This window comes from Neofelis nebulosa, chromosome X (genome assembly GCF_028018385.1).
Source record: "Neofelis nebulosa isolate mNeoNeb1 chromosome X, mNeoNeb1.pri, whole genome shotgun sequence".
NCBI classification, from domain to species: Eukaryota; Metazoa; Chordata; class Mammalia; order Carnivora; family Felidae; genus Neofelis; species Neofelis nebulosa.
In genome coordinates, this window is record NC_080800.1 from 127,344,512 (window position 1) to 127,357,437 (window position 12,926).

The 12,926-nt window shown below is 52.1% G+C and overlaps 1 protein-coding gene and 1 pseudogene across 1 annotated transcript; both read right to left on the minus strand.

Moving 5' to 3' along the window:
• Positions 1-317: 317 nt before the first annotated feature.
• On the minus strand, positions 318-1,026 carry LOC131502913 (cytochrome c oxidase subunit 4 isoform 1, mitochondrial-like; annotated as a pseudogene).
• Positions 1,027-7,716: 6,690 nt separating this feature from the next.
• Positions 7,717-9,121, minus strand: LOC131502210 (cancer/testis antigen 1-like). Its single transcript, XM_058712840.1, has 3 exons — positions 8,740-9,121; positions 8,285-8,413; positions 7,717-8,034 (listed from the first exon to the last, which is right to left on the minus strand). The coding sequence occupies exons 1-3, from the start codon at positions 9,000-9,002 to the stop codon at positions 7,896-7,898; spliced, it is 531 nt and encodes a 176-aa protein (XP_058568823.1). The 5' UTR covers positions 9,003-9,121; the 3' UTR covers positions 7,717-7,895.
• Between the last annotated feature and the right edge of the window lie 3,805 nt (positions 9,122-12,926).

Here is a 12,926-nt window from a genome sequence, read left to right on the forward strand (position 1 = left end):
AGGAGGGTAGGTGATGGGTATTGAAGAGGGCATCTTTTGGGATGAGCACTGGGTGTTGCATGGAAACCAATTAGACAATAAATTTCATATATTAAAAAAAAACCTCAATTTGCATGAGCAAAGAACTTAGAAACACTAGAATAAGAACGTTGTGCTTTCCTGGCCTTGTTTCAAATCAGAGAAGACAAGTGCTGGGACAATTGGTCGGTCGGGGTGAGTGAGGCAGAGAGAGGCAGTGTAGCATAGTTTGGGGAAATATTTTTTGTCACGTAAACTGCTCACCTGTTAGCATCGGTGCTGCGACACAACAGTTCCCAGCAAGTACACCGAGCTGCGTGGAGGTTGCAGGACAAGGCGAGGCTCAGATGGCCGAGTGGCGGGCTACTGTTTCTTCCACGCGTTTTTGTCGTAGTCCCGCTTGACTGAGAAGCCCTGGATCGGGCTGGCCTTCCAAGTCGAGCATCCTCTCGGTCTGCTTGGCCACCCACTCCTCTTCAGAGGTTGCGGGATGGGGCCGTACACGCAGTGCTTCTCCCAGATCAGAACGAGAGCAGCGGCTGATGGAGAGCATGGTGGTGCCTACAACCGTCTTCTGCTTGTTTGTGCTCCTGTTCGTTTCAGCCAAGCTCTCGTTGAACTGGATGTGGCGCGATTCAGCTTTTTCGTCAGTGGAGAGGATGCTGCAGGAAGGCCTCTTCTCTTTCACGGCCTTCTGGCTGGCGGACGTTGTCGATGTGGGCCACGGCAGGCAGGGGATAGTCACGCCATTCGACATAACTCGAGAGAGCGTAGTTTTCACTCTTCATGACGCTTCCACGTGCTCCAACACTGAGGTGGAAATTCCTCACTTGCCAATTAGGCGAACCACTCTGGTAGCCAGAATTCTGCCACTAGTGCCTGCTGTGCTTGTGGTGACCACCCTGGGAAAATAGAATGAAATCAAAATCTTCTGTGTGCAGGCGCTACGCTACGCTCCCGACCCACATCGTCATGTGTAATTCTCAGGACAGCCTGGTGAGCTGGGTACTGTCGTCTCTACACCGGTTCTAGGTGAAGAATGGAGGCCGACAGAGGCCGGGTCTGTTTGATTCAAGCACCTACTGTCTTAGCCACCCTATCCCTCCAACCTCAGCACAGTTGAGTGGAGCCACCAGGAGACTGGGAGAGTGTTTTTCCTTCTTCCGGCTCCAGGGAACATCCATGTGACTAATGAAAAACGCAGAAATGGGCAAATGCAGGCAAAGTAGGTAAGAATTGAGGAGAACACGGGGCGCCTGGGTGACTCAGTCTGTTAAGCGGCTGACTTTGGCTCAGGTCACGATCTCACAGTTAGTGAGTTCCAGCACCTTGTCGGGCTCTGTGCTGACAGCTCAGAGGCTGGAGCCTGCTTCAGATTCTATGTCTCCCTCTGCCTCTCTGCCCCTCCCCTGCTCACGCTCTGTCTCTCTGTCTCTCTGTCTCTCTCTCTCAAAAATAAATAAACATTTTTAAAAAATTAGAAAGAATTGAGGAGAACATAAGGTTGATAAGAATCCCAATCCTGGCTTTGCAGTGGCTTCTCTATACTCCCAGGTCCTTTTGTACCTTGAAATCTTCATTTGGCCCTCTTTGAAATGGAGGGCACAATGGGGGTACCTGTTTCCCTCTTCCCCCTGCCCTCTTCCCTCGACTATGAAGAGGGCTCTTCTCAGGCATTTTTCCTAGCTGAGAAAAAAAATAGAACCAAATCATCTGCCAACCCAGAAAAAGTCTCCACAATTGTGGAAGCAAAACAGTTTTCTCATTGAGTAGGCATTGCACCAGAATGTGATGCGCATCACAGGCAATCTGCTAAGAGATTCCAAAGACAGGGAGCTTTCACCCTTTTGTATAGGTAAGCGGGTAGAGCTCATCACGTGTTCTCAACATCCACCACAAGTAGACCTCAAGTAAGAGGACGTGACGCCACCAGGCCCCGCACATAGTTCATCCTCAATTTCCCTGGGAACTGGGGTGGCCGTGTGTATTAGGTCGTGGCTGTTTCAGACGGCGCGTTTGTGTTCCCTCCCCCACATTAATATGCTGAAGCCCTAGACCCCAGTGTGGCTGTATTCGGAGATGGGACCTTTGAGGAAGTAAGTTTAAATGAGGTCACAAGAATGGGGCTCTGGTCCAATAAGACTGGTGTCCTTATAAGAGAGACACCAGAGAGCACCCCCCTCTTCCTCTCCCTCCCTCCCCGCCCCTACTCCCCCGCTCTCTCCTCACCTGCACTGAGGAGAGGCCGTGTGAGGACAGAGGAGAAGGTGGACCTCTACAAGCAAGGAAGCAAATTCTCACCAGAAGCTGAATTTGCTGGCACCTTGATCATGGACTTCTAGCATCCAGAACTGTGAGAAAATAAATTTCTGTTGTGTAAGCCACCCAGTGTGAGGTACTTTGCTATAGCAGCTTGAGCAGACTAATACAATTAATCGGCTTTATCCAAGGAAAAAATAAGCTTTTTCATATCTTTATGACAGGAGCTAGTTTTGCAGCTTGGAGCAAGGTGCCTACTGAAGTTAGGCTTCTACCCTCCCACAGCAACTGAAGATCAGGACACAATCTTGCTTGATGTTTACGTTCCAAAGAGATGTTTCCCAGGTCCTTGAAGAACACATTCCTGGGTTATAAAGATGGCAAGGGGCTCTTTTAGCCTTTTTTTCCTTAAATTTATTTATTTATTTATTTATTTATTTATTTATTCATTCATTCATTCAGAGAAGGAGTGGGGGAGGGGCAGAGAAAAAGGGAGACAGAGGATCTGAAGCGTGCTTTGTGCTGACAGCAACAGAGCCCGATGCAGGGCTCAAAGTCATGAGCCATGAGATCATGACCTGAGCTGAAGTCGGATACTCAAGCACTGAGCCACCCAGGCGCCTCTACCCTTTAAAAATACTACCTATTTTCAAAGAAACAAAGAAAGAACTTACAAGTCGTGTAAAGTAAATGCTTTAAGGAAGGGGAGGGGACCATCTCTTCCCATATTTTCAACAGGGAGAATGAAGCCTTTTACTTTATTCTTTTTTAATAAGCTCTATGCCCAATGTGGGGCTCTAACTCATGACCCCGAGATCAAAAGTCACATGTTCTATGGACTGAGCCAGCCAGGTGCCCCTAAGCCTCTTATTTTTTTTTTATTTTTTATTTTTTAATATATGAAATTTACTGTCAAATTGGTTTCCATACAACACCCAGTGCTCATCCCAAAAGGTGCCCTCCTCAAAACCCATCACCCACCCTGCCTTCCCTCCCACCCCCCATCAACCCTCAGTTTGTTCTCAGTTTTTAACAGTCTCTTATGCTTTGGCTCTCTCCCACTCTAACCTCTTTTTTTTTTTTTTCCCTTCCCCTCCCCCATGGGTTTCTGTTACGTTTCTCAGGATCCACATAAGAGTGAAACCATATGATATCTGTCTTTCTCTGTATGGCTTATTTCACTTAGCATCACACTCTCCAGTTCCATCCACGTTGCTACAAAAGGCCATATTTCATGTTTTCTCATTGCCACGTAGTATTCCATTGTGTATACAAACCACTGACACTCCCACTGACACCCCGCACCTGATCACCCGGTCCCTTCCTTTCCCCCACCCGACACCCGAATTTCCCGGCCCTTCCTGACCCACCCTGCATCCAACCTCCACGTCCCCTCCTGACCCCCACCCCGCACCCCAAATCCCCATCCACTCCCGATCCGGAATCTGCGCCCAGCCTCCGGGTCCCACCTGACCCCCACTCTGCACCCAACCTCCCATCCCCTCCTGACCCTCACCCCATACCCGACCTCCCTGTCCCGTCCTGACCCCTACTCCTCACCTGACCTCCTCATCCACTCTTGACCCCCAACCCTACCGAGCACCCGATCTCCCTGACTCCTCCTGACCCCCACCCCCCACCCAACTTCCTGGTCCCCTCCCGACTCCCACCCCGCACCTGACATTCCTGTGTCCTCCTGACACACGCCCCCACCCCGCACCCGACTTCCTTATCCCCTCCAGACCTCCAGCCCGCACCCTTTGCCAAATCTTCCCGTCTCCTCCTGACCCCCACCCTGCACCCCGTACCCCATCTCCTCATCGCCTCCTGACTCCACCTCACACCTGGTCTCCCCATCCTCTCTGGAACCACACCTCACATCCCATGTCCCTGTCCCCTCCCAAGTCCCACCCTGCACCTGACTTCCTCGACCCCTCCTGACCCGCGCCCCACACCGACCCTGTCTTTGCAGGTCTTCAGGATCTCGCTGTCAAACACAGTGAGCATTCTAGGGCCTCATCGCCCTTGACCATCAGCAGCACCCCGGGGAGAGGATCACTCTCTCCTCCCTCCTGACCACCTCCTTCCTGCCCCCAGTGTGTGTGTGGGTGTATGTGTGCGGGTGGGTGTGTGTGTGGGTGGGTGGGTAGGTGTGTGTGCGGGCGCGCACGTCTCACTCCTGTTCCAGGAGGCCACCCTGCAGTCTTAGGGTCCCTCCCTCCCCTCCTCAGTCTCTGCCGCCGGCTCCCTCTCTGCTCTGCCACCTCGGAGTGTCCCAGGACCCCAGGGCTCGGTGCGTGGGCCACTTGTCCCCCTATACCGGCTCTCGGCTGCCCGTGGCCAGCTCGTGCAGGCTCGGGGCTCTCTGGGCCTTGTCCTGGGCCCCAGATTTGTATCTTCATCGCAGACATTTGCCCACACTGCAGACTCCTGTATCCAGCTGCCAAGTAGACATCTCTATTCAGATTTGAGTAAGATAACTCAAATTTAACACGCAAAAAATGATGTCCACTCTTGCACTCTTGTTATGTTTAACCATAACAATAATAGTACTGAGTGAAATAGCCTAAGGGAAGCTACAGAAACCTGTAAAGAAGCCTTAAATATGCATTGGTCCACTGTTGTTAATAAATACTTGTGTTTTTTTTTTAACTTGTTGAGAATATCAAAGTTTTGTTATAATTGGAAAATACCTTTCCTTGCCATTTCTTCATTTTATCTTTGCTCCTGGTCTTTTGGTATAGAGTGGCTTAAAACCTTTTTGTTTACGTGATCCATTGTTTCAGTATAATTTGCGGTTTGCATTTCCTATGAAAGGCCTTCCTCAGTATAAAATTACAAAAATATTCACTGAGAACATCTTCTGGTACTTTAAAACTTTAACATCCTGGGAGGTAATTTTCGTGAGAAAGAACATTGGTATGTAAGTTTGTTTTCTTTCCAAAAAGTTTTAGTCAAGGTGTCCCAAACCACTTAGCGAATAATCTGTATTTCTCCCTTGAGGTGAAATGTCATCTTCAGCAAATTCTAAACCCCCCTTCAGTTTAATCTTGCACTTTTGTTGTTCCAGCTAATTTAGGTTGGGTGGGACAGGATGGCCTGTCTAGGGCAATGATCTGAAGGACATGGTCTGGAACATTGGGAGTGAAGGGAGGAAAGAGAGAGGAGGGGAGAGGAAAAGGAGGAGGAGGAGGAGGGGGAGAGTGAGTAGAAGAGAAGGGAGGGAGGAAGAGAGGAAAAAGGACAGAGGAGACATAGAGAAACTCTCCCAAGCAGAGGAAATTGGTTTCTTCTGGAATGCCAGGAGGCAAGCTCACAGAAGTGTCAGCCGGGTGACATTTCAGAGGGATTTGTGGTTCTCCAAGTCTTCCCAACAATGTCAGATATCCTCGTGACCACTGTGAGGAAGCCACTCTTTGGTGCTCTTGCATTAAGGACAGAGACGCGGGGAGGTTGGAGACCCAGCTACCATTGCAATGGCAATGTAACAACAACTCTCAGGACCTTTTCTGAGGTGGGTTTTCTTGTCGTCTCCACACTTTGGCTGCCTGTGCTAAGGGACCCCACCAGCAAGGTCAGAGAGAGGCCGGAAGGTTCCTTCTGGGTCTGGACGCAATCATGTCAAGATTGGAGTAGTGGTTCCCAGGCTCTGGGTTACCCGAGACCATCAGACGTGACTGTGTACCACGTGGTCACCTTTAAAAATGGCTTCCCGGCAGCGTGTACCCAAACTCTACCTAGAGTTTGCCTTCGGAGAACACATGGTCCAGGTTGAGCACTGGTGACAGTTGGGTTCTCTGCTTCCCTGTCCTGCGATGTGAATGGGAGTCTGTTGGCCTCCCCCAGTTTCACCCAGTAAGTCATTGCGGATCACCCAAATCACCCCGCATTTCCTGAGTCTGTTGCTTGAAACCCACTGACCGTTCTCATCTGTATGAGTTGGAGTACTTTGGTTCTAAGAGACAAAACGCAGCTCTAAGTGGGAAGGGAAGTGCTCATTGGTGAGACGCCCACGTATACACAGAGGGTCCTGCTGGAGTGTGCAGCACACCACTGATCAGCACAAGTGTGTGAGCAAACCATGTGAAGCCAGAGAAAGAACCATCTTAAAGGAGGAAAGGTAATTGTGCCGACCCCGCAAGCAGGACAGAGACTGGTGGCTATCCCCACTGGCAGGGAGGACAGACCTCATAATTCTGGAGGCCTTGGGCAGGGCACTCAGAAGGGTCTTGCCTCAGTAGTGTAGCGGGAAAAACGAATCCTCCACTGAGCTGTTCTGGTCCCACGCAGCAAATCTTCAAAAGCCAAGACTCAAAAGGAGCAATCTTTTCCCACTCACTTAACAGCATCCCTGAGCAAAGCTCATGACTATGTTTAGGAATACAAAGACATCCAAGGACACCTGGGTGGCTCAGTTGGTTGAGCGTCTGACTCTCGATTTTGGCTCAGGTCATGGCTCCAGGGTCGTGGGTTCGAGCCCGGAGTCGGGTTCTGTGCTGAGCGTGGAGCCTGCTCAAGATTCTCTCTCTCACCCTCTGCCCCTCTCCCCCGCTCTCTCTGTCTCCAAAATAAAAAGAGAAAATTCTAACCTTTAACACAGGAATACAAAAACATCCAGAACCCAAGGAAAAATCACACTGTCTGGCATCCAGCCCAACATTACCAGGCATGCAGAGAAGCAGGAGGATCCAACCCGTGAGGAGAAGACAAATCAAGCAATAACAGGCATCCAGATTGGCAAGAAAGAAGAAAAACCGCCCTCATTCTCAGACGTGATTACGTATATAGAAAATCTAGTGGCGGGGCGCCTGGGTGGCGCAGTCGGTTAAGCGTCCGACTTCAGCCAGGTCACGATCTCGCGGTCTGTGAGTTCGAGCCCCGCGTCAGGCTCTGGGCTGATGGCTCGGAGCCTGGAGCCTGTTTCCAATTCTGTGTGTCTCCCTCTCTCTCTGCCCCTTCCCCGTTCATGCTCTGTCTCTCTCTGTCCCAAAAATAAAAAATAAAATAAAAAAAAAAAATAAAAAAAAAAAAAAAAAAAACGTTGAAAAAAAAATTAAAAAAAAAAAAAAAGAAAGAAAATCTAGTGGCGTCTACAAAAGAGCTATCAGACTAATCAGGGACCTTAGCAAGTTTTCAGGATTCAGCATATTTTAGAGAGAGCTACTTTAAGAACATGTACACATTAAAAATAAGAGGTTTGGGGAAGATGGCGGCGTAGGAGGACGCTGGGCTCACCGCGCGTCCTGCTGATCACTTAGATTCCACCTACACCTGCCTAAAGAACCCAGAAAACCGCCAGAGGATTAGCAGAACGGAGTCTCCGGAGCCGAGCGCAGACGAGCGGCCCACGGAAGAGGGTAGGAAGGGCGGCGAGGCGGTGCGCGCTCCACGGACTGGCGGGAGGGAGCCGGGGCGGTGCTGAAAAGAAACTCAGATACGGAACATTAACTCAGTTTTATTATCTGTATTCTTTAAGCAGCAATCAAAACAAGTGGGCACAGAGCACCCACGGGCCAGTACAGGCAAATAACTAAGCCCCAGAAATAAAGCGGCAACTACTGCAAAGGTCATGCCCCTGGGGAAGGGCACATGGCCTTCCACTGGATACTGTCATGGACTCAGCCCCCTTTTCCAGGCCGAGGCCTAGAAAAAATCGCGGGCACCAAGTGCTGCATGGTCTGCACCACCATGGAAAGCTGGTTGAGCAAGGAGGCGGTGGAAATCTGCAGGAGGACAGGGTCTTCAGCAGTTAGTCGGCTAAAAGTAAGGGGAAAAGGAAATCACTTTAGATTTGAGAACTCCTGGCCCTCCTCACTCCAATCTCCCCCCTCAAGGTTACTCCTCCGTGTCTCCCTTAGAGCAACCCCTGAGGCTGCCACAGACCCGGGGCCCCATGTGCCTCCTTAGACCAAGCCCTTGGTGTCTGCACATCTCCAGCCGAAGTGGCCGTCGGGCAGAGGTTACCTCAGCTCCCCACTGCCTCCCGCCAGCCCCTTCTAGAACTTACATAAACAAGTCACTGCCAATCACCGTGAGCTCCGTGTGAACCGCTTCGTGGTAGCATTCGGCACTCGAGGTCAGGTACTGGTAGGTCAGCTCCGCATCCACGTAACACAGGAAAGGCACCGTGAGGGCACTGGTGGACATTCGGTTAAGGCATATCTGGGTGGACCTCATGGAGGAGGCTTCCTTGCCCATCGGAGGCCCGCCTTCCCCCGGACCGCCCTTAGGGCCACCCAAGACCACCTCGGCCGCCCCTTCGGGAAACGTGCATCACGGCACCCCCAGCTGCCTCCTCCAGCCTCCCTCGGCCCCCCCACCCCCACCCCCACCCCCACCTCCCTTCTGTGCCCCCGCAAGTCCCCGACACCTCTCCCGCCCATCCACCGGGGCCCCCACCTGCCTCCCCTCCCGGCCATTCCCCACTGCCCCCCGACCTCGGGAGCTCCTTGGAAAGGATACAATTCCAACACTTGCTTTTCTGAGGCTTCCCCGGAGGCCGAGGCCGAAGCCTCTTCCCCCTGCCTTGGGCCGGGCCATGCCCCCTCGACCTGGGGAGCTTCCCCAGCCACGGTGCCCGACCTCGCGGTGCCGTCCCGGCCTCCGGGATTTCCGGGGCCACTGGACGAGCCAGCACTACCCGTCGCACCACCGGCGCCGTCGTCCAGGATCTGCGCGCCGTCCGCGCCGTCCGCGCCGTCCGCGCCGTCGCCCGGGGCCTGCATGGCCCCCACACCCGCCCGCTCAGAGGCCGCCGCTAAACCGCGCGCCCCGCCGACCGCTGAGGCGCTGGGACTGCTTCACGAAGCTCCGCCCCTCCGTGCGCAAGGCTGCTGGGGATACCCAGGGCGCCTGCGCAGACAGACCTCTGGTGAGGTTTCTGGCATGGGATTGGTTCCCGCCAAGCTGGCCCGACTGCCCACGGGCCGCCAGGGAGACCCCGCCGTCGTCGTCGTCGGCAGCGCTGGAGAGCCAGGGCTCCCTGACGAAGCCCCGCCCCTAGTACGCGACGCAACTCAGTCTCCCTCGCGCGCCTGGGCAAACAGGCCCCTCCTATTCTGGACGGAGGGTTAGAGCAGGAGCGTGGGGTTGGCGGAAGGTGGAGTGACGCCAAACAAAGGGGGACAGAAAAAGGGGCAAATGTGGCACGGGTAATGCGGTCAAGACGTGGCTGCCTTAGCTTTGTGGGGACACTGGCCACCATGGTTAGGACTTGGAGAAGTGTGCACTGAGGGAAAGAATCTGCCGGTATCCCTGCGGTCCCTCGGTGCGTCTAAATTGCCCCATCGATACATGGCGGGTGGAGGGTGGCAAGCTGAGGGAAGTTGGATCGTTTTACAAAGTGTCTGCCAATCTCAAACTTTCCCGTTTCTAAGAATAACGGCATTCCTCGGTTGCAAGAGCTATTGATATGTTCTGGATAGAAGTCCCTTATCAAACGTGATTTTAAAATACATTCGCCCATTTTATGGGTTGTCTTCTCACTTTCTTGATTGGTACTGTTTGCAGAACAAAACGTTTACATTTTGACATAGTCGGTTATAGATGGTTTCTTTGTCACTTATGGTTTTGGCCCCCATTCTATACAGAGAAAGGCAGATACTCTGTGCAGTACACAGTCCCACTGGGCAGTCACCTGTGTCAAAGAGTGGTGACTATATGCATGCTGAGGTCACGCTCCTAAAAGCAGCTCATTCACTGGGTTCGATGGCTAATTCTATGTATCAGCTTGCCTGGGCATAGGGTACCCTGACAGAACGTTATTTCTGGGTGTGTCTGCAAGGGTACTTCCGGATGGGATGAGCGTTTGACTCTGTGGACTCAGTAAAGTAGACCCCCAATGTTGAGCAGGCATCGTCCAATCCACTGAGAGCCCGAATGAAACAAAAAGTGGAGGAATGAAGGAGGAATTTGGTCTCTTCCCCAGGCCTTTCCTCTGCCTCACTGTTGAGCTGTGACATCACATCTCACCTTGTCCTGCCCCCTGGGACTGGCATTTACACTGCTACCAGCTCCCTTGGTTCTCAGACCTTCAGACTCAGGCTGAATTACACCATCAGCTTTGCCGGGTCTCCCGCTCAGCTTGCCCGCAGCAGGTCATGGGACCACTCAGCTTCCATTCTCATCTATCCTATCTATCTATCTATCTATCTATCTATCATCTATCTATCTATCTATCATCTATCTATCTATCTATCTATCTATCATCTAATCTGAATGAATGAATTATCTGTTGGCTTGGCTTCTCTGGAAAACCCTGACTAATACAGATTTGGTACCAGGAGTGGTTCTAGAGGAACAGAATTTTAAGGATGGGTTCTCGGAATTGGTTCCGAGGTTTCTGGAATTGGCTCCAATCTGATTAGATTTAAAGATGCTCATGACTGTTTCTGGTAGCAAAGAGAACACTGGTAGCCTGTGACATAAGCTGATAGAGATATGCAAAATACATGCACTGGCTACTCCTAATCAACTACTTATAAGAAACAAGGAGCTGGGTGACTCTTCTATGATACTTTTGAACCTCTTTGGAAAACTAACAAATATAATGACATTGGTTGGTAGCTCCTAATGTGGTTTGGGAACGTGGTTAAATGGAAGGATGAGCTCAGAGATTTGAATTCCCAGCTCAAACACCACATCACTGGCCTAGGGGCTTCTATGTGTGCCCTTTAAGAAATCCTAACGTTCTGTAGCCACAGAGCCAAAACTGCTGAAAATTCAAATGCAGAACCTAAGTGCAACTAACTGAACTATAATGCAAGTTGAACTCCCAGACTTGAAGCGTGCCTGCTGTGAAACTGAGGCCATTGATTGGGAAACAATGGGATCCTCTAAGTTGAGATGGAGACTACATGAAGACACTGCTGAAGCTGGGGGCATTGAGCCCCTAAATTCTTTTTTTTTTTTAATGTTTGATGGTTTGTTTGTTTGGTTGTTTGTTTATTTATTTATTTATTTATTTTTGGGAGAGAATGACAGAGTGTGAGCGGGGGAGGGGCAGAGAGAGAGGGAGACAGAATCCGGAGCAGGCTCCAGGCTCTGAGCTGTCAGCACGGAGCCTGATGAGGGGCTCAAACCCACGGACTGCGAGATCATGACCTGAGCCGAAGTCGGACGCTTAACCAACTGAGCCACCCAGGTGCCCCACTGGGCCCCTAAATTCTGATGAGTCTTCTTTACCAGTGGAAATGGCCTCCCCATCCCCAGAAGAAGTGGCCTATTTACCCCCAGTGGCAGCAGCCTCCTAGCTGACAGTGGTATAGGCCTCTCCACCCGCCTCTGAGGGGACTAACCACACATTGCCCAAGGAAACCATAATGGCCTCCCCGAGGCAGTTGCCATGCAAGATAATGCTGATTCTCTTCAGGACCTACCCCCACCACCCCTTTTTGCTTCTAGACCTATAAGTAGACTCAAGTCCCAGCAGGCCCCTACAGGCAAGTTACAAAGGGTGACACATGAGGAGGTATGTTCCACTCCAAAAGAATGACTTGACTTTTCTAATTTATACAGACAGAAATCTGGGGAACACGTGTGGGAATAGATACTGAGGGTGTGGGACAATGGTGGAAGGGACATAAAGTTGGATCGGGCCAAATTTATTGATGTGGGCTCGCTAAGCAGACATCCTTCATTTAATATTGCATCTCCAGGAATTAGAAAGGTCTCTAAAGGTTTGTTTGTTTGTTTGTTTGTTTGGCTGCAACATGGACCTAAAGGCGGCTCACCATGAACAGGTTAGAAATGCTGGACCTACCTCGTTTTAGTATAGAGGAAGGGATCAAAAGGCTCAAGGGAGGGCAAGGAGGTCTGGTGCGGGGTGGGTGTCAGGAGGGGATGGGGAAGTCGGGTGCGGGTTGGCAGTGGGGACACGAGGGGACAAAGTGATCGGGTGCTTGGTAGGAGCAGGGGTCAGGAGGGGAAGTGGAGGATGGATGCAGATTCTGGGTCAGGAGTCAATGGGGAATTGGGGTGCAGGGTGGGGGTCAGGAGGGGATGGGAGGTTGGGTGCGGGGTGGTGTCAGGAGGGGCCGGGAAATTCGGGTTTCGGTTGGGTGGGAGTCAGGAGAAGACAAGGAGGTCTGGTGCGGGGTGGGTGTCAGGAAAGGATGGGGACATCGGGTGCGGTATGGGATCGGGGTCAGGAGGGGACGAGGTGATCGGGTGCGGGGTGGCGGTTGGGGTCAGGAGGGGATGACGAGTTTTGGTGTGGGGTGGGGGACAGGTGGGGCGGGGAGGTTGAGTGGGCAGTGGGGGTCAAGAGGATGGAGGAGGTTGGATGGGGGGTAGGGTGGGGGTCAGGAGGACACAGGAATATCAGGTGTGGAGTGGGAGTCACGAGTGTCCAGCAAGGTGGGTGGAGGGGTGGGTGTGAGGAGGAGTCATGGAGATCGGGTGCCAGGTAGGGGTGGGGATCAGGATTGGATGGGGAGGTCGGGTGTGGCGTGGGGGTCGGGGGGTGAGAGGGAGATCGGGTTCAGGGTAAGAGTCAGGAGGGGACGGGGAAGTCAGGTGCAGGGTGGCGGTGGGGGACAAGAGAGAACGAAGTGATCGGGTGCTTGGCAGGAGTGGGGGTCAGGAGGGAACGCAGAGGTTGGGTGCAGATTCCAAGTCAGTAGCAGATAGGGAGATCAGGTGTGGGGTTG

Coding starts and splice junctions, on each gene's coding strand:
- LOC131502210 (XM_058712840.1), bottom strand. CDS start 9,002: ATGCAGGCCCCGGGCGACGGCGCGGACGGCGCGGACGGCGCGGACGGC. Junction 8,414..8,739: donor GAAAAGCAAGTGTTGGAATT/GTATCCTTTCCA, acceptor AATGTCCACCAG/TGCCCTCACGGTGCCTTTCC. Junction 8,035..8,284: donor ATTGGCAGTGACTTGTTTAT/GTAAGTTCTAGA, acceptor CCTTACTTTTAG/CCGACTAACTGCTGAAGACC.